We start from the raw sequence: 25,743 nt of genomic DNA on the forward strand, positions 1-25,743 counted from the left end.
TCTATTGCTCTATTGCAGTCAAAACCAGGAGAATATATGGAGCTGGTCTAAAAATGTGGTATTTGATTGCTCCTGTGTCAGGGATCTAGAAGAGCAGGATGTGTAAACACAGCTATGTAAGCACAGGAACTACAGGGCAAGGAGCAGAAATTTGCATGAATGGGAATTATGAGGCAGGGCACAGAGAAAATGTTCAGCTGAGGAGCTGAAGTCCTTTGTGGGGGATGCCATCAGTAATGACAACCTGCTATGACTCAGACTGGTAAATTGTGTGAAGGGTACCCTCTCTGCGAATGCACTGAGTAGTTCACTGTGTGGACAGGCAGTGCTGTTCCACTGCTAAGAAGAGGAATAGTCCAGTGTAACATCCAGCTGCTGAGCCTGGCACCTTCACTTCTCTCCTTTTGAATTCTGATGTTTCTTGCCATTTCCTTGTGTGCAGACCTCAAGTGAAGAAGCATCACAGCAATCTCCTGCTGTGTCAGCACTTCCACTACATGCATAATTAATGTAAGGAGAGTTTTCATGTGCTATGGACTAGTGTCTGCAGCATGGAAAGTGTGGGAAGACAGATGTAATTATTTAGTTGTTTTTCTGCTTCATAGTCTGCCTGTAGTAGCACTGCTTGATAGCACTGTTTTTTTCCAAAGAGAAATTAGTGCAACATCCCTGCTATGTAGTCTGAGGAAGACAGGAAGAATTGCATTTTAAAACATTGTTACCACATTGCTACCACCACGATGCTCTGTTTGGGCATGTATTTGTTTATTTATTGTGCAGAGCAGTGTCTGGGAACATACTACATATATTAAGTGACTTAATATTGTTGGGCCGATTTGTTTTTTTGTATTGGCAGCAGTTAAACCAGAGAAAAGTCTTTGGTGAACACTTTTATTTCATGCCAATTTTAATGATTTTCTAGTGATAGCATGAATATATTATTACTATTAATGAGTTAGGCAGATTACTTCATCTCCATGACAGTTTGATGTATTTTTTGTGTGTGGGCAAGAGGGATATTTCCAGAAGTTGAAGAAGAAATAGTCAGATGTAACATCCAACTGTCAAAGTGACAGCTTAGTGTAGTCTAATATGGTTTACACTGAAATGAGAATATATATATGGTCTTCTGCACTAAATTGCTGCCTGCATTTGATTTATTTAGTTAGCTCTTTTAACTAAGTTACACATGTGTAAACCCTTTATTTCCATAAACCGTATTTCACTGGTCTACAGTTCAGGAGAATTACTCTGTTGATTCTGGAACTCTATGAACAAGTTAGGTTTGATTTGTTCCACCAAAGATGTGAATCCCAGTTCCTGATTTGCTTCTGAGCTCATCTGTGAGAAAGAAAGTGTTGCTGTAACAAAAATTACAGATGGAATAATCAGACAGGCTGACAAAACAAGTAGATTTGTTTGAGCAGGGGCTTGAAGTCTACATTAGAGAAGAACTTCTGTATAAATGGCATTTTGCAGGCCCACTTGCAGGAGGCATGGAAATATGTAATAAAACAGTAAGCAATGCTGGGAAACCATTCAGGTGACCTCCAATGACATAGTAAATATGCTGTAAATGACAAATTTACTGTCATTTTATTAAGCATCCTTCAGCTGGAGTGCTGTCACACATCTCGGTCTGCAGAGGGTTCTGCAGCCTTAAACAGCATCATTGCCCCCTAATAGCAACAGTGATAACTGTAGATTTAAAAAATAACTGGTTTTAAGTGGTTATGTCTTTTGTTTTTCATTCTGATATATTTGTATATAAAGCTTGATAAAAAATTTAAAGCTGGCCACAGGGTATTTATTAAAAAATCATTTAAAGACCAGTCAAGCGTTTTCATTGTTTTCTCAGGTAATTGCTTGCCTGAAATCTTTTTGTGGATCTTCACCTCAGTGGAAATTAAATTTTTTGTCTATAATAAGCATTTCACTTCTTAAAAAAATAAAAATACCTGATAGCAAAATCGAAGTTTTATTACACATGGTTTGCTCTCAGTAAACAGTATTGTTGTCCAGTCGAGGATAATGAGCTACTTTAGTAGCACTGATCTTTCTCTTCGACATTGGATTCTTTTCTATTATTGTGTTTCTTTCAGGCCCTTTAATAGTGACTTAGCAGACTACTGGATGCCTGTGGATTTGTACATCGGAGGCAAGGAGCATGCAGTTATGCACTTATTCTATGCAAGGTTCTTCAGCCATTTTTGCCATGATCTAAAGATGACAAAACACAAGTAAGCCTTATATATTTCTATTAAAATATTTCATATTTCATTTGACTTGCTAGAGTATTAGCGGACATTGTTGTGACAGTGGAACATTGTATTGAATAAACCTGAATTTTCCTGCTTTGTCAGTACTTGGTTTCTCACAGTGAGTTGCACTTCCTGTATGTGTTCATGCAAACGTTTTTATTGCATGACTATTAACTGGCTCAGAGCAAGTGATAATATGCTGCTGTAGATTTCCAGCCTGCAGAAGCATGCACAAACTAGGAACTTCAGACATTCTGTGTAGTGCTGTTATTTCAAATTAGACAACTTCCTACCAGTAATAACATTAATTTCAGTGGAACCATGCCTATGTAAAAAACAAAGCACTCTTGTAAGTCACTGTATTATTGGAACTGGGCAGTACAAAACATCTCTTGATAGGCAAAAGCAATATATTTATCTCATGTCAATTTATTTTTTATTGAATGAATTTTATATAATTACTTTTAATTACTCTTATTGATGCTGCTACTATAGCCTAATTCACTGTTCTCTGTTTTGGTTAGAGGTAAAGTTTGGTGGAAGAAGGTGAGTCATCTATTCTTCTGTTTTTCGTCCTCTCAGAGAGGTTCTGAGCTTAACATTCCCGTTTCCACTGAAATTCAGCTCTTTGGTACCCTAAAATGCCATCCTCAGCTTGGAGAGTACTTGTGCAGAACAATGAAACTCTGGCCCATGCTCTGTCCTGTTCTCCCATCAACGGAGATGACTGAATAGATTGAGTCAAAATGAGTGGCCCCATGAGAAGAACTACTCAGTAGTTTCTCAACCGTATCTCAACAAGTATCCCCTGCAAAAACTTCATGTCAAAGAGGAGCCTAAACATATATGTCACTCAACTCACTTGAATGCTGTAGTTTTGCTACAAAACTAGAATTTAAATAGCTGTGAGCCAGAAAAAAATTGAAAAGTTACTGCAACTAGCAGAATGTTTCCCCCAAGTATTTCCTAATTTTTATGAAAATAGGCAATATGTTTTCATCATTCATTCTTGGCTGTGCAATAGTTTGTAGTGGAAGCTGTGTTTGAAATATTGGATGTAGATGATTTGTGTACCTGTGTTTCACCTTGTTGTCTGCTGCTTGTGTAGATGCAGCAGGAAGACTTGTTTCTTCTCTCACAGGGTGGGTCTTTCAAAGCAGTCCCTTCCTTTCAGATGTTCTACGCCTTCAAGCAGAGAATTTTAAAACTTTCTCTTGGAAGCAATTTTAGGCTTATTAATTCTACAAAAGATTTTATAATCCTAATCCATCAGCCATCTAGTGGAGCTATAACACAGCAGCAAAATGTTCTTTTGCTAGTCAAATTCTTCAACCTTCCAAAATGACATTAACCATATTAGTGCTGAAGTATTGTCAGCATAAAGTGATATCACAGGGCAGGGGAGATTTTCTTGCAAAGAAGGTGGTTCTCTTCAGTGTGCAAGAAAAAAGGCATGAAAAGAGGCCAGCTGGACTGAAGAGGGACCTGCTGTGTGACCTTAAGAAGATCAAAATAAGTGCAAGGAAAGTGGACATAAGAATGGCTACTCCTGGAGGAATGTAAGAAGCATTTAGTGGATAGGCAATATGGATTATGGAAAGATCATAGCTCATCAGATATTGAAATTGGCGAAGAACATGAAGGTATAAGAATTGCTTCTGGACTACATTGAAAACAGCACCAAGGAAGATATTGGCCTGATGCAAAATCCAACAAAGAGCTTAAGTAGAAAGTCTTGACCTTTGCTGTCAAGGACTGTGCTTAGTAGGAGAGTTTGAAGGCAAGAGATACTGCCTATTGTGTAGTAGGATTGAGTTAGGGTTCACTTAAGTAAGTCAGACACAAACAAATTCCAGGCATGAAAAACAAGGTGACAGAGCAGCCACCATGGATTTACCAAGAGGAAATTATGCTCAACTTAATATGCTTTCCTTCTATGGTGAGATGATTTCATCTGTGGATGAGGAGATGTATGTGGATGAGGTGTGCATACCTTTTACCATGACTTAACAGAACAGCTGGGGCTGTGCCATCTGTTTGGGGAGGATTACAACAGAGAAGGGCTTAGGGATCCTGTTGAACACCAAGTTAGAGGTGAGTCAGCAGCTGGCATGACAGTATATTCTTGCTAGCAAAACCATGTCCAGTTTTGGTTATCTCTGCTCATCATTCAGGAACAACTGGAATACTGTGTCTAGTTTTGAGGCTCTCACTCCAGTCTGAGGTACACTGTCAAGCTGAAGAGGGTCCAATGGAGGAACACTACAATAGTCAGGTGTTGGAGCATATGACATACAAGAAGAGGCTAAGGGAGTTGAGTATGTTCCCCATGAAGAAGAGAAGGCTAAGGAGGGAATGTAACTGCTATCTACTGCTACCTAAAGTAGGTTTATAGAGAAGATAGAGCCAGCCTCTTTTCGGAGATGTACAGACAAAGGAAAGGAATACAGTAATTTCACGATTATAAGCCACACCATTTTGACTAAAATTTTATTCCCACCCCGGAAATGCGGCTTACACTCAGGAGCGGCTAATATGTGAAAAATTTTCTGAAATTTCCAACCCCGGAAGTGCAGCCGAGGTGCCGAGCCGAGCACCTGCCAGTAAAACCCGGCATTGCACGATTGTTACAAATTGGTTACTCTGTTGCGCGGCGGGTGGAGGCGGGATCCGTGCCAGCAGCGCGGGGTGGGGAGGGAGGCAGGGGGCTCCCTCCTTCAGGCAGCACAGCCCAGGGGAGAGGCGGGGAGCTCCGTGCTGCCATCCTCACGGCTCAGAAGGGAGGCAGGGGCTCCATACTGCCATCCCCGTGGCCCGGGTCAGAGGTGGGGGGCTCTGTGCTGGCAGCACGGGGGGGAGGGAGGTGGGGGCTCTGTGCTGCCATCCCTGCGGCTCGGGGGGGAGGTGGGGGCTCCGTGCTGCCATCCCCGTGGCTCGAGAGGGAGGTGGGGGCTCCGTGCTGCCATCCCTGTGGCCCAGGGCAGAGGCAGGGGCCTCCCTGCTGCCATCCCCGTGGCCCGGGGCAGAAGTGGGGGGCTCTCGCCCCTGCCTGCTGCCGCAGGAGCAGGTAGGCTCCGCCCCCGCCTGCCGCCGCGGCAGCTGGGGGGCTCCTTTCACTCCTGCCGCCGTGGGAGCGGGTGCTGGCAGGCTCCATCCCCGCCTGCCACCACTGGGCAGGGCCAGGGCGAGCAAACCCGGTGGCAGCGGCCACCGGCCCCACCGAGCTGGGCCACCCAGCCCCGTCGGCAGCCCCGAGCGGGCCGAGCCCACATGGCCCAAGCTGAGCCAGTAAACCCCACGATCCCACGATTCTGTTACTAATTGGCAACTTTGTTGCACGCGGGTCCTCGCTGTGAATGACAGAGCGGCTTATAATCAGGTGCGGCTTATGTATGGACAAAGAACAAAATGTTGCCGACACCCGGAGATGCGGCTTATAGTCAGTGTGGCTTGTAATCATGAAATTACTGTAACTGTCACAGATTGCAGCAAAGTTCAGCTGGACGGGAGTACAGTTTTGGTGGGGAAGGTGATGAGACAATGTGGCATCTCTGTCATCGCATATTTTCAAAACACAGCTGGACAGGACCCTGAACAACCTGAAGTTAGGTCTGATATGAGAAAAGAATTGCACCAACTGGCTTCCAAAGGTCCCTTCCAACCTGCATTATTCTAAGGACTATGATTCTGTAGCTACATTGCTTTGGAATGTGTTTTGTTCCCACTCTGGTGTGACAGAGCAGTAGCACAAAAGTTGTATAGTGTAGCCTGGTCTAAATATGGTAAATTGCTGAAGAAAACTACCTTCAATGAAAATAAAATCCTTAAGAAGCACTGACTATGTTTAGTGACAATGGCAGAAGAAAATTAAAATTGCTTTCTGTAGAAGTAGTTTGCAAGACTGTGGAGAATTCCTTTGGCACCATATACAATCTCAAGAACTATGAAGATCTGTTGCACATATGAAGATCTGTTACAGCATTGCCCCGAAGGCTGGGTGTATGAACTGCTTAGACTGTGCTCAGACTGCAAAATGACTATAACAAATTCTTCATCATGCACAAAATTGTTCACTTGCTTTAGCTCTATGCAAGGTAAAGCATTAGATGCTTTGAAGCCATTAAGTCAAACCAGGATTTTAGTTTAGTATGGAAATCATAACTCCTTTATAAATATTACCGTGTATTTTAAATGTTTTAGTTAGTCAGAAGCTTCTCTTGCTTAGTCTTCTGTTTGAACTTCTCAAGAGCTGATCTGAAAGATCTGAAAAGTGTAATCAGAAACAACAGGTTAATTGTTAGGAAGCTCGAAGTCATGATGTCAAAGCCCACAGCTCTGAGGGAAAACACTAAAATGTTAAAAAACACTGCCCTCTTGTGCATTTTCAATCTTTCTCCAGTAGCTTAGGTCTTTTTCACAGATTAAATAAATAAAATTGTTATATCTCAGTTAACAAGAGCTGCCACCATTTAAAGTGTTATCTAGCATCCTTAAAAATTTTTATGATTCCCCTACTTATCTGTAGTAGCTTCTCATTTTAATATGTTTTCTTTATGGAAATTTTCATTGTTTAGCTCCTATCCTGTGACTTTCAAATCCATTGAAATATTTCTGGATAGTCTTTAATTATCTTTAATGGTTATTAATATAATAATCTGGTTGAAAACAGAAATTAAAATTCCTGTAGTTTGCATTTTCAAAGCAATCTTTCCAAATATGATGTCATGGTTATTACAGAAATATTGTAGGCAGCATGTACAAAATAGGCATTTACAGACACACATACCCTCATTGAAAATGCAGTGTTTGTAGGCATTTAAAATTGTAAAGGTGTCAATATAGCTTAAATATCCCCTAAAGATGAGGCATGATCTTTTATTTTTTTAATGCATTGGACTGGAGACAATGGGAAAGAAATGCTGCTCCATTTTTCAGTAATGACAAGGCAGAATAAGTAGTACCCTCTGGGTATTCATACATTTGATATCAGATTAAGCCCAAATTGATGTCAATTTGTTCTAGCAGTCTGGTCTGTAAAATGCATTGGTTCTATAAATAATTCACAAGGCAGCAAGCCCTCCCAGCTGTGACCACTGCTGGGAGGGGGGCCAGGTAGGCAGCTGGGGACAGAAAACTCCTCCTCTGTTCCAGCTTAATCCACCATGGCACCATGGCAGGCGTGTGCTGACACTCTCCGTTACAGCTGCTCAGCTATGCAAGTACAAGTTACACAGAATCTGGTTCTGCCCTAGACTTCAGTAGTCAGTTCTGTCTGATGAATAATTGGAAATGGAATCTAGCACATTCTCCCTGAAGGATTATAAAGCTATAAAAAAGTTTATTGTTGCCATTAAGTCAGCAGATTTGAGTCTGATAGAGGGCAAATCTGCTGAGTAAGAAGGCACTATTTTTCACATTACTCAGTTACAGAATAAAAGAAGATATGTATGTGACAGAAGTAGCTTATTCTGTGAAGGAATTATGCTACAGGTTCTCTGCATTAATTTAGGACCTTATCACTTTTGCTGAATTTAAGCAAAAGCACTCAGTTGTTAACTGTGTGGAATGTTGAACATTCAATATTGTTTTGTCTTTTTTGTTTTGCCTAAAATTTGCAGCTTCCACATCCTTCAGTCACCTCCACAGGGTTGCCCAGCTGTATCTAACAGCAGGTTTCACAGCCCCCTGGTCTCAGCTGATAGTGACTGACCTAGTATTGTCTTCACTCCAGGGCACAGCACTTGGGCTCTCTCAGCCTTTCTAAAGGTGCAGGGTGCAAATACATGCAGTGAGCTCCCTTGGTAGGGCTATCCATTCTTCTGAATTCACTATTTTATCACTGTGGCAATCTCCACGGAGTTCTTCCAGCCAGGATTGAAAGTCCTGCTGCTCACCCTGCACAAAGCAAAGCAAAGAAATTGAGAATGTGGCGCTGAGCAGGAATTCCTGATCTGTCTGTCATGCTTGCCCTACCATCCATTGCATGGTCTCTATGTACATAGAGAGATCGCTCTCTCATAGATTGACCTGTATATGAGCATTAGAGAAAGGAAAAGATGGATTACAGACTTCATGGCTAGCACAGCTGATCCTTCTCAGAGGTGTCAGGCACACTTTGTAGGTGGGATGTACAACATGATCAAAAGCTGTAATATGGGCACGGTCTCAGCGCAGATACTCCAGCATGAGTACAAACAAACTTCATAGGCAGGTGAAGGCCTATCCCATTCCATTACACCTACAATCTGAAACATGACCAAGCATTCAAAGGAACTCCAGACACCTCTTCTGTGCCAGAAATGTCAGTGTGTCTGAAAACGGCTTAATTTCATTATTCTCGGTGTTTTGGATCAGGAAGTATTTATGATGCCATGACTGAGTGCTGCGGTATTTGGGCCAGAACTGCATCATCCCTGTGCTGCAGTGCTTGGCTGTTCCCTTACGCAGCCAAAAAGTGCATCCCTGCCTTTGAAGGAAAATGTTTGAGGTGTGCAGTTTTATTAACATGAATTCAAGTGTAACTCTGCATGTGAACAAGAGATGGAGCCATCACAACACAGCCAAAATCACTCATTCAGTGCAGGGCTCAATTTGGTTTAGAGGCCTGTCTGAAGCAGATGGGTTCTGGCTTTCTCATTTTGGGCATGTCTCCATACTTCTGTGGTCTCCCACATGGTCGGGTTTTTTTTCCCCATACTTGGTAATGTATTTTGTATTGCATTTTTTAGCCTCTGTCAGCATAAACAAAAATAAGAAATGCTTGTTCCTGCATTCAGTTTTTAGTAACTTGGTGTATGATCTGAACTAACTCTTTGTCATTAAAAATAAGTGTTCGTTGAAAAATCACTTCCAGTGGAGAGCCCTATCTGATTTGGATGATCTGGCTACCTCATTAGCTTTACTTTTGATAGCAGGAAGTGTAGCTATTTTAGTAACTGTTTGAGATCTTTAACAGACTGAAGTACTGAATGTTAGGGAGAGAATTTTTTTTCCCAGTGGTGTAATGTCTCTGTAGAGACAGAAGTAATGTATCATAAACTGTTTTATCCTGAAGCATTTTCCCATTAGTATTGTTGATAGGGTTACAAAGTTTTGTTCCCAGTTTTTACCTTCTAATTCACTTGGATAATTTTTATTTTTTTTGTATTTTAGATTACTTTTGCACCCTATTTTAGAAATAGTTCTTCTTCATTTTACTGTGCAAGTTTGACTTCAGTTCTCATTCCCTTAAGTTCCTTTACATCTAAGCAACAAGGTTTTTTCAGTCAACATCTTAAGTATTGTCTACAAAATATTTATAGAGATGCTTGAGTTGCTGCTCTTACTTAACACTGTTGATAAAACCAGGTGGCGTGGCAGAGACTCATACTTCTTTGTGACTGATACATCAATATGTGCCAGTACTTGCACAATATTTATAAGTATGCATAATATGCAAGGAAGGAAACTCATGTTCAAACTTGAACATGTTGAAGATAAAATATGAAGCCTGACACTTTCTCTCCCAGTTTATTGTTTTGTTTCCAAGTATCTTCTTACTTCAGTCACCAAAAGTGTTTAAGGACTAGTACTTGAAGATACCTGCTTTAATATGATAGAAACATGCCTAATTGTTAGGTAATTTAACAATACTTTAATTGTATTATTAAATGACTTTGTTTTAAATCATGAGATAAATTGTCATGTAATTTCTATTTCTTAGTAATTTAAAATACTATATTAACTCAATAGTGAATCATGTTTTGGAGTATGATTTTTTTTTTTGTAGAAGTGAAATGAAATGTGGAAGTCTGGTTTTACTACTTCTTTTTTAGATGGATATACTCTGGCTTTTTAAAAAAAAAGGTAATAGGATTAATGTATCCTTTTCACATAAGTTGTTTTGTACACATTTGAGGTTTCATTAGGTAAAAGTGTAGAAAATTTATATTTAATGTTTAATGTTGTGCACACATGTAAATATTAGGAGCTGCAAGTCAGTATTGTGCTGATGATCATGTCTTGCAAAATAATGGTCACTGATGTCCCTGTGTTGGAGGGTCCCATGAGAAGGCTTCCAGACTGTACATGCTTTCTGGGACTGGGTCCATACCTCCTTCCCTGGCCCTTACTGTTTTTAAAGCTGTGTTAGAGCTGCCTTGCATTCCTGTTCGACTGAGCTGGAATCAAAAGCTTTAGAGATAAATTTTGTTGCCTTTTTTTCCCACTAAAAAGGAACAGACATGTGACTCAATGCATTAGAAATGCAAGGTCATTGAAGGAGGGAGCCACAATAGTGTGTCAACCAGAGCAGTGTTTACTTGGAGTTTATTTCTTTCTGAGTGCACTGCTGCCTTTCAAGGCTCTTTTTAGTCCTGTCATATACTCATTTCATGGGAGTTTACTCTCCCTGATCTAAATTTTGCAAGAAAAGTAAGGTGCTAAAAAACTCATGCACTGAGATATGAACTTTGCAGCATTGCCCTTTTTCTAGTGTACTTTTTCATAGCTAGGCCTTCCTGGCTAGTTCTATAAAGGGGAAAGGCATGTGGGTACTTATGTTAGAGAAACTTTCTTATCTGTTTATAGAAAGAAATGTGCAACAACATTTTTATTTGTTCAAAATCCTGTGCTCCTCAGAGAGAAGCTAGAACTAAATATTTATAAGACAATGAGGCCAGGTACTTAATGCTTTTACACAAGAACTTCAACTTGAAGTTAGGGAAATTGTACTGTTGGCCAAGAAACTTCTGTGTATTATCCATATGCTAATTTGAAAAGTGATAGAATAACTTAATACTAAATCAGGGTGCAAGAATGTGAGCAGAATGCAAATAAATACTTAGACTTGCCAGCCAACCACCATGAATCAATGCATAAAATACTCTTTCTAAGGTGACAGCTATTTATGTATAGTCAACTTGAAATTCTTGTTTCATTAAAAAATTGTGCCTGATTGGCTCAACACTTGAGGCTTATCATAAAGTATGCTTTTGACAGCTCTTTTCAACAGGGAAATTTCTTTTTCCTTCCGTCCTTAGGGAGCCTTTCCATAAGCTCTTGGTTCAAGGTCTTATCAAGAATCAGACATTCAGACTACCAACAACAGGCCAGTGTTTGAAGAGAGAGGAAGTTGATCTCACTGGTAAGAGAAACTGCATGGAAAAATCAACATAGGTGCATCCCTAAAGCCAGGGACTGCTTCAGTTCTAGAAAAATTTGGAAGAGAAAATTAGTCCTTCTAATATTTAAACTGGAGAACAACTTCTCTCCAGTGAGTTTTGGTTTCACACGTACTGCTGAGTACACAGAGATCCTACTAATACAGCAGCTTTTAATTGCATCCAAATACAGAAACAGTGCTGTGGTATTATTTTGGCTCCAGTGTAGTACAAAAGATCAAAAGTCAGTTTTGCTAAGACAGCGCTCAGCAGCCTGCTGAATGGAGCCAGTTAGTCCCAGCAAACAAACAATCTACAAAAACATTACTGCAAAACTGACACAGGTGAAAGTGTATTCAGTAGATGTTAGGGGTATAAAACTTATAGGAAACAGTGCTCATTCTTAAGTTCTTTGCAAAGCCTTCACTGCATAAGCTGGACCCGTCATTGCTATGTCACCTGTAGCAACAAAATTGGTTTGGTCATACTTGCCTTTCTTAAGCATTCCTCTCATACATCCTTGTTTTCATTGGATACAAACCCTGTAAGACAGTTAAAAATCAATCAACCAACCAACCCACCTTTTAAAGTTTTGCCACTCTCTGCTACCCTATTTTCTTCTAGAAAATATTTGGGATTTTTAGCAGCATGTTTTACTCAGTTGCACCTTTTTCAGTGTAAATGCCCCACTCTTGTCTCTAAATTCATGCAAGAGAAAACATATTCTTTTTGAGGATAACTTACTGCAATTGGAACCTATAAATCTGGTGTTTGCAAAAGCTAAGTACAGGTCAGAATTGTATTAAATCAGTACACCTATCTAGGAAGTTTTAAATGTTACGGTTATAAAATAGCTTAAATATCAGGAGCTGTCAAGGCAGCACTTCGGATGCATGGCAGATACAGCTTCCAAATAATAGGAAACTTTTTGTCATGATGTGATGGAAGCTTTAGGATATTATTTGTGTTATTAACACGGGAAAAATCTGGAAGGGAAAAGATTGTTTGGAATGGGTGGCATTCCTCTTTAAGCTATTTTGGAAAAAGAACTCCAAACACTAGCAATAGTTGGAGCATGGTTAGGGAACAAAATTGGTTGCTGTTACAAGCGAGCAAAATTTGTTTCAGTAGTTTTTGTATGTCTTAATATTTAGGAAATGAACCGGTTCACCTAAAAACTGGTGAGAAGCTCCAAGTTGCTTGGGAAAAAATGAGCAAATCTAAGCACAATGGAATAGACCCTGAGGAAATAGTGAAAGAGTATGGCATTGACACCCTGCGTCTTTACATTCTGTTTGCTGCTCCTCCGGAACAAGACATTCTGTGGGATGCTAAAAGTAAGTCAGATTGTTTTTGTAGTTGGTTTTGTTGTGGGTTTGTTTCTTTTTTTCTCAATATTAATATTTTAAACACAAAATTAATACAGTTCTTGATGCCCAAGTTTTGGAAAAAATTAATCAAAAAGTATAATAAACAGGTTTAATTGCTTGTTTCTTTTAAAGGAGAGAGGGTCACAAAGCTGTCACTAAGAGGCAAACTTGCAAGACTATTGCAAACACCTTACCTCTTATAAGCTAAAAGAACATAAGAGAACCACTTCTTAAGTTGTATTTTCTTCTTAAAACTTGGACCTCTTTGTCTTTTTTTTTAATTAGCAATGATTTATTAACTTGATAAAGAAATTTTTTTTTCTTTGTAATAGACTTTTTTCTAATTATATCAGATTACAGATAAAACTTCACAATATTTTGTTATTTCCATTTATTAACACACATGCAATGGCTTTTGTAAGCTGGTCTATGAAATAGTTTTCAGAAGAATCTCAGAAGATAATCAGAGTTCCTAGTAATTAATATTTCTAGATATGACATTTTTATAAGCTTACTTTTGAAAAAGTTAAGAATTACCTTCCTGTGCACTTATTTACTCCTATCATGCAATTCCTCATACTGACAGGTCTTAGTTTCTTTTATCTACTGTGGTACATACATTTTAATATAGTCTTATATATTCATTTCCATTTCACCTTCCTGTCGCATCAGGCTTTAATAGAACACTCCATTACTGGTTTCAAAAAGTGTAGTTCTTCATTCTTTCATTTGTTAAGTACTTGCCACTTAGTTCAGCCTGCACTAAACTTCTCTTCAGTTGTGTCTGTCACATTTTATTTTCATTTGTGTTCCTTTATATATTATTGCACTGTGGTATGTATTGGAGGAGTGGGCTTTATGAGTTCTCAGCTGGCTTTCTATCACCACCTAATCACAACAGTAGAGAGCTAGGCATTTGAAAAGGTCTCTTTAAAAAATGAATCACTCAGAATCAAGCCTTTACAGCTGCATCCCAAACACTACAAAAGGTACACAATTCCCTCTGAGGCAGCTAATTTGGTGATGCACAATCTTTTTGCTGTATTTTCTGATCTTGAAAATGGAATTATTAAATTACTGTGAGGATAGTGTGTACCAAATCTTAGTTGCAAAATATGTGAGGGCTTGGTGATTACACCTTTTGTAAGAAAGCTAAGCACATATAATGCTAGCAAAAATGCATTTAATCATTCAAGCCAACCTGTTTACCACTTGAGAAATACAAAGGAAGATTTTGGCATCATCTCATGTTAATAGTATTGGAAAATGTGAACAAAAGGAGATTTTAGCAGGGGATTTCCAAGGGAGAAAAAAATAGAGTTAGGTGAAAAGCGTCTCTTGAATCTTATTATTTGTTCTGACTTTTTAATGATGACAAAATGATGAATGTTTAAATTAAAGAATTTAAGCAGGTTGTGTTGGGTTTGACCTGGGGCTGGATGTCGGGTGCTCACCGAGCTGCTCTGTCACTCTTTGCTTTTCAATTGGACAGGGGAAGAAAAGTACAACAAAAGGGTTGAGGTAAGGGCGAAGAGATCACTCAGCATTTGCAATCATGCACTCAGACTCAACTGAGAAATTAATTTAACATATTACAAATTAAAATTAGAGTAATAAGAATTAAAACCAAATTTACACTTTCTCCTTATCCTACCTTTTTCCTGGACTCAACTGGCTCTTTCAGACATGGGGGAAACTCCTAGAAGTTTCCCAGAGAAACTGTCCTTGTAGCCCCTCCATACCAAAACTTTACGATACAAAGCCATTACAGGAAATTTTTTCATTCAGAGAATGTTAAATGGTGGTTCTCAGTTGTCATGATCCTTCTCTTCACTGGATGTGATAGTGTTTGGATGATTGCCCTTCAGACTAGATTCCTTGTCCTTTCAGTGGTGGACATCAAGGCAAGTTTCACATCATTCACTCCTGTGGTGTGAGCAGCCATGGAGTAGGACTGATGCTTCAGGGTCAAGGTCAACAGCTTCACAGTCTCCCCATCCCAAACTAAACTCTTTCAAAAGAGGGTACCAAGTGTCCAAGCCTATACTCATTAGCACAATCACATCTCTAGCAACAAAAGTATACATACTTGCTAGAATCAAATTTGGAAAAGAAACTTCTCAATTTGAAAAAATATGTGTATGCATACTGTGTATATGTTTGTATTCTGCCATGAGTTTAAAAACTAAGAGCACGTACAACCGCTTTGTGGAGTCATTAAAACACAAGATGAGCATTCTAGCATTGACAACATTGGGTTATTTTACAGATTTTAGTAAATATTCTATGTTTTCTGTTTTAAAGTCATTGCAGAAAAATACTTTTATCTTACTGATTTTTTTTTCATTAAAGCAACTCAGCAATACTTGTAAAGACATTTTTAATTGCATTGATATCTTTCATTTAAAATAGAGAGGGTTGTTTTAAAATGTTTAACTCCAGAGTTCTGGTCCTGCTTTTCTTTAAAGTGTTGAATTCTTTACTTGTAACTGACATTTGTTTTTGAAATCTTTCATTAATCTCAGCTGATGCCATGCCCGGCGTTCAGAGATGGCAGATGCGCCTCTGGGCACTTGCAACCAAACTTATTGAAGCAAGGACTTCAGGAACCATGCCAAATCCTGAACTTCTGAATAAAAAAGAGAAGGCTGAAGCCAGAAGGATCTGGGAGCGGAAGAATCTGGTGATTTCTGAGGTTAAAAGAAACACTTCCATGGGTTCTGGATGACTAAATAAGTTGCTTCACCATATGTTTCATTTACAGAGCCAAGTATTTTTCTCCAAATGAGAAGCTAATTTTTTTAAGTGAATTATTCTCTATGTAAATAGTTTTATCTACCTACAAGTTTTGTGGGACAGAATTTATTTAAATGATGTATGCCTCATTTAAGGAGTGAAATGTTGTGACATTCAAGTTTCATCAATATGGGATTTAAGTAACTCCATTTCAAGTAACAAAATCGTACATGAGTTCTGTAGGTTACCCTAACAAAAGTTTTTATCTGTTTGCTTCATACCTCATTAACATGCCTGCTGTTTCATATAGAATGAAAAAAGCCAGTGGTGAAAATATATTAGCATATCCTTGAAAAAAATACTGAAGTGGTTGTTCATCTCTTGTTACATGTTGTCTCCTGCTGTGATTAATATCAATTCAATTATTCAAGACTCAGAAGGAAACATAAATACCTGCAAAATCAACTTCAAGTATTTTTTTATGGATATAAACTTTTTCTGTTTTAGACCCTGCTCTGAGGGACCTTCCAGATCATTTACCAGATGTTATATTTCTAATCTTGTAATCTATGAACAAGTTTTCACCACTATATATGGATTTAGAGGAGAGAAGGCCTCTCGTAGGGACAAATGGAAGATATTTTATGAAAGGAAATAAAGGGTGACTAATGCAAATTTTTCATAGCATTGATTGAGCTTTTTAAATCTCGAAACAGAAGAGAAGCTAATCAGTTGAATTTTTATATGATAGTTATTTCCCCCCTCACACATGTGATTGCACATATGTGTTTGCATACCAAAGTGATTTTCATATAAGAGGTAAGATGCATATATTTCACAAATTGAAAGAGATTATCAGTAATTGTTTATAATTTAAAAACCCAGTATTCCCAGTTTGAGAATTTTAAGTACCATAATTTCACAATTATAAGCCACACCTGATTTTAAGCCACACATCCAGGTGTCGGCAACGTTTCGTTCTTTGTACATATATAAGCTGCACCCGATTGTGAACCGCACTTTTGTTTGCAGTGAAGCAACCAATTTGTAACAATCACAATCGCAGGTTTTACTGGCAGGTGCTCAATTCACGAGCTCCGCTCCCCTCACAGGACCGGCGGGGACCAATCCCCCGCCTCCCCCTACCCCACGGGGCTGGCGGGAGCCTGCCTCCCCCTGCTGCACAACAGAGTAACCAATTTGTAACAATCACGCAATCCCGGGTTTTACTGGCAGGTGGTCAATTCACGGCTTGCACTTCTGGGTTGGGAAATTTCCAATATATGTTCATATATTGGCTGCTCCGGAGTGTAAGCCACACTTCGGGGTTGAGACCAAAATTTTAGTCCAAATGGTGCGGCTTATAATCGTGAAATTACTAATGAATGACAGACCTTTTCTTCTAATACAAGGTAACCGAGTACTTCACAAAGGATCATTTGTTCAATGCTGCTATTTCCCGATTAATGAGCCTCACAAATGTACTCCATGTAAGTATGTGACATTAATAGAGGTATTTTTTTCTCAGACACTGCTCCTGTCAATCTGTCGACAAAGCAGGAGCAGCCAGAACTATAGGTCCAGCTTTCTGTAAGTCATTAACTTCATAAACAGTATTACTAAGTCAAGAGTGTTGTTGAGTTACTCAGTTCAAAAGCAGCATGTTCTAGTATCACTGTAACCCTGAAATATAAACAACTTTGCAGGAGGAGCTTGATGGTATTAGATCCACCAGATTCTGATGTTTGTCTTTGTTCTGTAATTTGAAGAGGATACTTTTTGTTTAGTTATGTTCTTTGTTCTCTTGATTTTCGCCAAGTTGTCTAGGTAGCTAGGTATAGTAGTACATTATAGAATTACCAAACATTCTGATTTTAAAAGGGTTATTCTTTGCAAGGAAAATGACACATAGTCCTCAAAGACAGCTTAAACTGCTGTAAGCTTAAACTTCAGTTTTAAGGTTTTTAATTTAGATTATGCTGTTTATCAGCCAGTGGTGATAGATGAAATATAATGAACTATTATCATTATTTTTGTTACTACTCTTAGATCTGGTTGACCAGTCCTTCAGGCATATAATGGTAACCTGATACAGACCAGAAATTAAATATAATTTTGAAAGCTTTAGCTTCTTTATTGAACTACCATTTTATACATTAAGGATTCCAAGGTGCTTAGTGGCAAAATCAAGGAACTTAACAAAAAGTCAAGTCAGTTGTGCACAGGTGCTGTACTGAGAAAACTTAAGTCCAGCATCCTCTATGGTGTTGGGAAAGTAACAACTCAATGACTCATAGCCATTTGGGGCAAATTCATGGTGGAATGATTGTTAAAAAAAATTAAACTCAGTGTCCTACAGGCAGCCAGATACTTGAACACTGAGGTATTTCTTGCGCAAAGAAGACAGTGCAGTATCTTTGAAGAATAAATTTCTGCATAGCATGCTGACACTCTTTTGCTCCCAGTTAAATGGAGGAAATGGAGAGGTGGGCAAGGATTAAACATTGAAAGTGGCAGTAGTTACTAAAACTTACTCAAATATAGTTTGCAATACAAGTGATAAGATGCCCTCTGACAACATTTTCAGTCAAGTAAATCACTGGTTTTGGACAATTTTATAGTTTATGAGAATGGGTGTTCATCACATCAAATAATTCTCATAAGCTGACATGTATTGACATTTTTTTGTGCTTTTTCATTAGAGAGATGGATTACAAAATAAATGCAGCAGCTGAATTTGCCATGGAGTGTAATCTCTTACACAGGCAAAGAAATAAAATGTTCATCTGATTACTTTAGTGCTGTATCTTTTCTTTTAATTTTTGTGTAAGTTAAGTTAAATGGGGGAATGAAGTTCGAATTTTGTCAGTCAACTTATCTTTTGCCAGAAATTGAACATTTTCTATACTAAAGAAGCTAGACACTTTACTAAAATAATGAGAACATAAAACTGTAAAAGAGTTCACTGTGCTTTTCATTCTCAAAGCTTCCTTCAGCTCACCTCACTTTGTCACTAAATTCAACTTTACTGAAGCCACTCTATGATCCTGTACAATTGGACCTTGTCCCAACAAAATCTATGCTGCATTCAGCACAGTTTGACTGTCATATACAAGTGCTTTGCTTCTTCTCAGATAGTTCTGATTTTGCCTAAGGTTGCAGTTCTAGAAAGGGCAGCAATTCAAAATGATTTTGAGGATCACTCCTGTCCATGAGTGTGTGTTTGGAGTTCTACACTAGAGTGGATCCCAAAGGGTCTTCATAAGCTGCTTTAGGATTAGCTTCCAAGTGTTAGAGAGTACTCTATGACCAAGAGTTCTGATTTGAATTCTCCATTTTCATAGGTTTCCAGTTTATTTTGAAATTACATTCTCCTTAGCATAGACATTAATTTTAGTTTTCATTACTGTATTTTCTTCTTAATTAAACTACTTTGCCCTCACCTCAGAATGTTAATAGTTTGTTTCTTTTTCCTTGCTTTTTCCCTCAGCAAGCTCCTTGGCCTCTTGTTCTCCACAGCACAGAATTTGAAGATGCTTTGGCTTCACTCTGCATTATGGTTGCACCTATGGCTCCACACATTGCATCAGAAATGTGGAAAGGTATTTATAAACTTCATGTAGGTATTCTAGGAGAAAGGACAGGAAATTTGTAAAAATATCTGTAACATGCACATGTGCTACTTACCGCTGAATTCTTTATCTAGCTTGTCATCTTCTGCCATAATTGTTGAACTAACTTGAATCTTGTGTCATTCCCACATCTCTCTTTTCTGCCTTTGGTTTCTTTTTCCTTGCTTACATAGGTGGATTTCTTGAAACTAGGCAGAGAAAGGGAGATAGAAGAAAAATTCAAGATAGGACTTTCATGAGGAATTCGTATGTCAGCTGCTAACTGCTCCTGAATATGGATGACATTAAGAGCTGAACACCAGGACAGAAATAGCCCTTTTTAGAATAACTACGTCAGAGCCGTTGGACTACAAATATTTTCTTTCAGGGATTCAAGCAAAACAAACCATATCAGAGGGCTGGATACTAAAAAGACTAAAGGAGTGTTCAATAAAAATCCTACTCTTTTAGGATGCTCCAGAGACCAAGGGACACTATGCTGTAAATTAACCTGCCATGGAGAATGGGAATGGTAGACAGGGTATATTTTCTAAGACCTGCTGCAGTTGTATAGGTCTGAATACCAAATGGGCTAAGTTGCGTGGTGCTGATACAGTTAAAGCCTGAGAAATAAGAGCTGTGCATGCCAGAGTTTAGCAACTGATTTTAAGGTTTATTGGGAAAAGTGCCAAGATGCATGTGTGAAGGTAGGAATATATTCTACATTGTGGCTGGCCACAAACTGCTGTATGGTTTTGGACCTAATGTCAGCTTTTGGATGCTGTTTTAATGGTTTTATTTTCAATGGTCATCTCAAAAAACATCAAGTGTTTGTAGAGCAGTACTACTAAACTGATGATATTTCAGTGTTGGGCATGGCTCTGTAATGTTAATTGCCAAGGAAAGACCACTCTTGCTCAAAGCAGTAATGAAGCAGAGCCTATGGAAACAAGATATGGTAGGGAGAGTGGGTTGGGTTTTTTTGCATGTGTTTTCATTTGCAGTGATTTTGAAATGTCTTAACTGTCTAGAATGAAGAGTGGCATCAGACATCATCCATCTGGTCTTATACTATGATGTGCCATCTAATTAAAATAATACTAAATAAAAGTAGTTAGCATGACACATTGGTTGAGATGGAGGCCGAAGAGACCCAGGATAATTACTCATACATACAGTACCTTCTGAACTTGGAATTCTAATACATGTTAGGAAATACAGAATTATCAGGTATGGTTGATAAAATGACAAAGAGTGCTAGAGTGTCTTAATTAACAACTTGTCAAGCATGAAGCTTAATCCTGTAGCATTTTGAATGTTAGATAAAGAAGTCTTTTCTTGCTAATAAAATCACTGGAGAATGAAAATTATAATCTCTCTCTGATGTAAGAATTAAAAGGAATCATATAAAATTTGGAAGTGTATTGTCCTTAGCCTCTCTCTGCATTTAAAGATAAAATTTTACTTGGGTGGTGCAAAGACATCTGTAGTGTAATTCAGTGTTGATTATTGCCTGAAGAATTTTATTACAAAGTTTGAAAATGATAGTATCTTTTAGCATGGTAATCATTGCATTATACTCAAGTTATTAAACAATTTTATCAGGAGAATGTGTGTACATTTAACTGCTTCATTGTGGTAAGAATACTGTATTATTTTTAAATAGGCAACATCTATCAGTTACATCCTGGGATTGAGATTTCATATTAAAGATTCCCCAAATTTTGAATTGCACTCTGGTTCCACCAAATCCTGTTGCTCTTCTGATGTAACCAATTTCTCAAACTTTGTTGTGTATAAGTGATGATGCTCTAGTATTTAAATAATTTCAATATGAAAATTAAGGTTTCTAAATACCCTTGTTTTGTCTGTGCTTTATCTCCGTACTCAGAGAGAATAAGTCTCTCCTTTTGTACCTTGGCTTTGCATCTAAATGTCAGGATAATGCTGCTTCCTCTTTTGTAAATTGGTCAGGAAAAGAGTTTGTATATTGTTAGTTCTATAAATTGCTCCTATAGCAGTGGACTCCACTCTTTGTTGGAAGCTGCTTGAATGCTCAACAATAGCAACCCACGATACTTTGTGTGTGAAGAAGTTCTTCTCCTGCCTTAGAAGACAGTTTTTGGTATTTTAGTGTGTCAGCTTGATGATGTTAATTGTGCAGTGAATGCACTGGTTTATCACTGAATAACATAAAAAGCAGCCGTAGCCTGTGAGTGTGGGAAGAGTTCATCCGGCTGATATCTTGGCAGTTTATGAACACTAACAGGATGAGGAAATCAGTTTCCTTCCTGAAACCTTGTATCTAAGGAATATACAGACACCATTTGAGACTTTTGGTTTTAGTTTGTTTGTAGTAGTACAGTATTTTGTTGTTCAGACAAGGATATGAAACTGCTTATTGTGAGTTGCTAAATTTTTATTAGAGATGGCACATGAAAGATATGTACGCCTTTGGTAAACACATCTTAGGAAATACTGAAATTAAACATAACTTTCTGCATTTTTAAAGATATCATTGTCTTAGAAATATTTTAACAGTCATTACAATAGCTCTGTTGCAATAACTTATCTGTATTCAGCCCTTACTCAAGAAGACTTCTGGAAAGAATGGAGTTAAGTAAAAGCTAATTGATGTTGCAAGTTTTAATTGAAAATCTGAATGTAGAAATCCCCCTTCTCAAATCCAGTAAGAAACATGTTTTGGAGTTTACAGTAATTTCACGACCATAAAGCACACCGGACTATAAGGCGTGCCTCCCGGGAGTTGGCAAAATTTGCAACTTTGTAGATCATATAAGGCGCACCGGACTATAGGGCGCACTTTTTCGCCAAGATCCATGCCGCGTGCAACAAAGTAACGAATTAGTAACGGAAACCCACGATCGTGAAGTTTACTGGCAGAGGCTCAATTTGGAAACATTTTTCACAGATCAGCGTAGGCTTTCAAAGGCAGCCCCAGGCACCCTCCCTGTGCAGTGGGCCCTGGCACTCCCGCCTGCCCCTGGTGCCAGCTGGCGCGGCTCAGGACAGCCGCGGGGCTGCCTCCCCCTTGCGGCTCCGTGCTGCCGCGGTGCTGCTTCCCCTCGCAGCTCCGCAGAGCCACCATGCCGTTCCCTCGCTCAGCTGGGCGCTCCTGCCCTGCCGCTCGTCCCTTGCTCAGCTCGGCGCTCCTACCGTGCCGTTCCCCCTCACGGCTCCGTTGTGCCGCCATTCTGTTTCCCCTCGTGGCTCCGCAGAGCAGCCTTGCTGCCTGTCCCTCGCTCGGCTCAGCAGCCCGGCTGCCCTACCACCCGTCCCTTGCTCGGCTCAGCGCACCGCGGCCCCGCCTGTCTCTATCAGCTGTTGCCCCGCTGGCCCGTGCTGGCCACAGCCCCGCTGGCCACGTCTGCCCCTATCAGCTGTGGCCCCGCTGGCCACGGCACCGCGGCCCCACCGGCCCCTATTGGCTGCAGCCCCGCCGGCCCCTATCGGCTGTTGCCCCGCTGGCTCGTGCTGGCCACGGCCCCACTGGCCACGCCTGCCCCTATCAGCAGTGGCCCTGCTGCCCCCAGCACTGCGGCCCCGCCAGCCCCTATTGGCTGTGGCCCTGCTGGCCACAGCACCGCGGCCCCGCCGGCCCCTATCAGCTGTGGCCCCTTGGCTCAGGCCGCCACGCACAACGAAGTAACAAAGTAGTAACGCCTCCCTGCCCACGCTGCTCCCAGTGCCTGGGGCCGCCTGGGACCGCCCCTCACCTCCCTGCCCGCACTGCTCCCTGTGCCTGGGGCCGCCCGGGGCCACCCCCTGCCTTCCTACCCACGCTGCTCCCGGTGCCTGGGGCCGACCCCTGCCTTCCTGCCCATTCTGCTCCCTGTGCCTGGGCCTGCCTGCAGCTGGCCCCTATCACTACTCGGCGCTCCCGTGGCGCCGCCCCCCCTCGCGGCTCTCACTTCCAAGGTGGCAAATGTCACAACTTTATACATTATATAAGGCGCACCGGACTATAAGGCGCACTTCCGGGTTTGGGGAAAAAATTTAGTCAAAAGGGTGCGCCTTGTAGTCGTGAAATTACTGTAATTTTTTTCCTTCAAGAGTAATAATGTAAAAGGAAAGAGAGCAATTCTTTCAAATAAGGAAGACAGATTGTTTTAAGAAGGTTTAAAGGATGTATATGGAGTTTGCTGGACTGCAATCACATCCTAGAGTTTTTACATCTTACTTCTATACTATACCAATGGTATAATATGGCTTTTCTCAAAGCTGTTTGGAAACAGCTGTTACTATTTCTTTGAGGTAGGAGATTGGTTCCTATATGACTGACAGACATATTCTTCCTGAGCTGCAGAAAGTATTTTAGATATGTGACTTGCCCAAATCTGTCAAATAGGGGGATTCATTAAATACTAAAACACTTATCAAGAACAAAGTAACATGGTAACAATGCCAGAAAGAGGCTGCACGAGCAAGTAGATACTCATCCAAAATGTCTCTCCACTTCCCCTTATGCACTCCTGATCTGTGTTTTTTGAAAAGCGCTCCTGCTTTGTCTTCTAGTGTGGTGGGTTTTATTTAACACACATTTCTATTGTTTCAATTTCACTAAAACTAAAAATTATCAGTATTTGGATATCCGCCCTCACAGTCATCTTATACTTCCCCCTCTGACCTTACATTTTCTGTTTGAAAATCCCTAGTCCTAAACTCTGATACTGCCATTGTTTCAGACACTTTCATTAGCTGCCTTTTGTCACCCATTAAGACTTCCATCTTCATTTCCTTCTGTGCTTTAACCTCTCTGTTCCAGGGCTTGTCACAAGACAGCTCTTTCTCAATTTACTTCATAATCACAGCTTTTCCTCTGGCCTGCATAATTCTGGCTGCACAAATACTGGAATTTTACAGATCATTTTTTCCAGTTATTTTTCTGTAAAACTATAGAGTTACCTTGCTGTCCCTAACACCTTGCTGATACACGATTGCTCCCATGCCTTCTTTCTTAAATCTCTTTAAAATAAGAATCTGCTCTGCTCTGTCAAATAATACCTAAGGGGAAGTATTATGCTTATGAAATACTCCTGTAATGCTAGTAAAACATTGCCCTGAGCTGAAAAGTTGTTAGACTGGTCCTGTCCCCTCTTTCTCTCAACTCACTAATTTACAGTACTACAGTACTCATTTAACTTGATGTTTTAAAATGGGTTCCAATGCTGTGAGTTACTTATTTGGGAAATCTTGCTCTAACATTAGCTTGCTAGTCAGTAAAAGTCCACTGAAGCAGATCCAACAGCAAGATCAGGGCTTCAAACGGAGCACGCATATTGTCTTTGATGTGTCCTGTACAGATGGATACATATAAGTAAAAAGCTTACAGTAAGTAAAAATATACTCAGCTTTCTGTCTTGCATCTGCAAGAGAATCTATAACCATGAAACCAAAATATATCAAAAAATGTAATGCAAAATGCACACGACTTCATAAAATGCACTTCACTGGGCACTTTCCAGTACAGTAAGACAATAAAATAGGTTTTTAATATATCAAACAGTGGTTTTTTCTAGTGTCTCAGAATCAAGTGGGAAGGCTAGAGAAGGGTTCTCTCTAGGTCCTCACAAGTGGACCATCACCATTCTGGATCAGGATGATGAATTTTCTGGTTTAGTGTGTTGAATTTAGAAAATACAAACTAAATCCTGATGTTTTCTCTGTTCTACAGCTTACAAAATGTGAATTAAGGTAGGAAGCCAAACAGGCAACATAACTAAAACCTTCATTTTGGTTTCCTGTCAAACTGTTTTCTCAAACAAGTTCTTGTTGACTTTTCTACTCTCTCTTTCTGTGGATGAGATCATAGCTCATTTTGTAACAAGACACTGAACTTACTCACACTGTGCTTCAGAATACATTTTAGTTCTTTTTTATTAGTAGGTTTATTAGGACTAACAGCCTCCACAAGAATTAAAAGTGACCCTGGTTTTGCTTTTGTAGATAGAAACTCTTATATCAGGAAGTGGGTTTTAAATAGTTTGAAGAATTCTCTACAATAGTAAAATAAGGAGTGGTCCATGTGCATGCTTCTTCCACAAGGTATGTGATCAGTTGGAAAGAAATGAGGTCATCTGGATGTTCAAAAGCCAAAAAGGAAAGAATCTAACAGCTGTTTTCTTTACAGTCAATGTGATAATGAATCATCAATATGAAGATACTTTTTTTTCTGCTTGAGTTCATATCCTTTGCTCTCTCAGTTTCTGAGCTACTGCTGCAAAAGAAAAAAAAAAAAAAAACCACAGAATCAGAGCCACTGAGCTGTTTTAATACATTATTTGCCTAACAAATAACTGTTGTCATTAGGAAATGTGCCTGTTCTTGCTTGCCATCAGAAATAGCTCCCATTGGTCCTCCCCAGTGTGCCTCTGTGAGTCATTCAGTAAATAGCACAGCTGTGTGTCATTTTACCAAAGCACTTTGTCTGAGTCTGAAAAAGCACTAACAAAAATGTGGTGGATTTTTCTGGAGGAAGTTGCGCGCTCTTTATGTCCCTGTTTGCTGTTACTCACCATATTAGTCTAAACAATCCAGCGAGCTGAATTGATGTATGCACTGTGCATTGTTTGGATATGTGCCTATGGCTGCTGTTGTGCTGTTT

The 25,743-nt window shown here is 39.7% G+C and overlaps 1 protein-coding gene across 4 annotated transcripts in view; it reads left to right on the forward strand.

Moving 5' to 3' along the window:
- LARS2 (leucyl-tRNA synthetase 2, mitochondrial) overlaps positions 1-25,743 on the forward strand; it is a 98,038-nt gene that overhangs the window by 61,912 nt on the left and 10,383 nt on the right. For 2 of the 4 annotated variants that reach the window (XM_033081915.1, XM_033081937.2), the window contains exons 14-19: positions 2,103-2,240; positions 11,282-11,385; positions 12,556-12,738; positions 15,297-15,466; positions 16,920-16,997; positions 18,998-19,109. In XM_033081915.1, coding sequence (XP_032937806.1) covers positions 2,103-2,240; positions 11,282-11,385; positions 12,556-12,738; positions 15,297-15,466; positions 16,920-16,997; positions 18,998-19,109 — 785 coding nt within the window. Of the gene's footprint in view, positions 1-2,102; positions 2,241-11,281; positions 11,386-12,555; positions 12,739-15,296; positions 15,467-16,919; positions 16,998-18,997; positions 19,110-19,312; positions 21,879-25,743 lie in introns of those variants that run through there. The other 2 variants (XM_033081930.1, XM_033081923.2) reach the window with 2 other exon arrangements.

The sequence above is a fragment of the Catharus ustulatus genome, chromosome 1 (genome assembly GCF_009819885.2).
Source record: "Catharus ustulatus isolate bCatUst1 chromosome 1, bCatUst1.pri.v2, whole genome shotgun sequence".
NCBI lineage: Eukaryota > Metazoa > Chordata > Aves > Passeriformes > Turdidae > Catharus > Catharus ustulatus.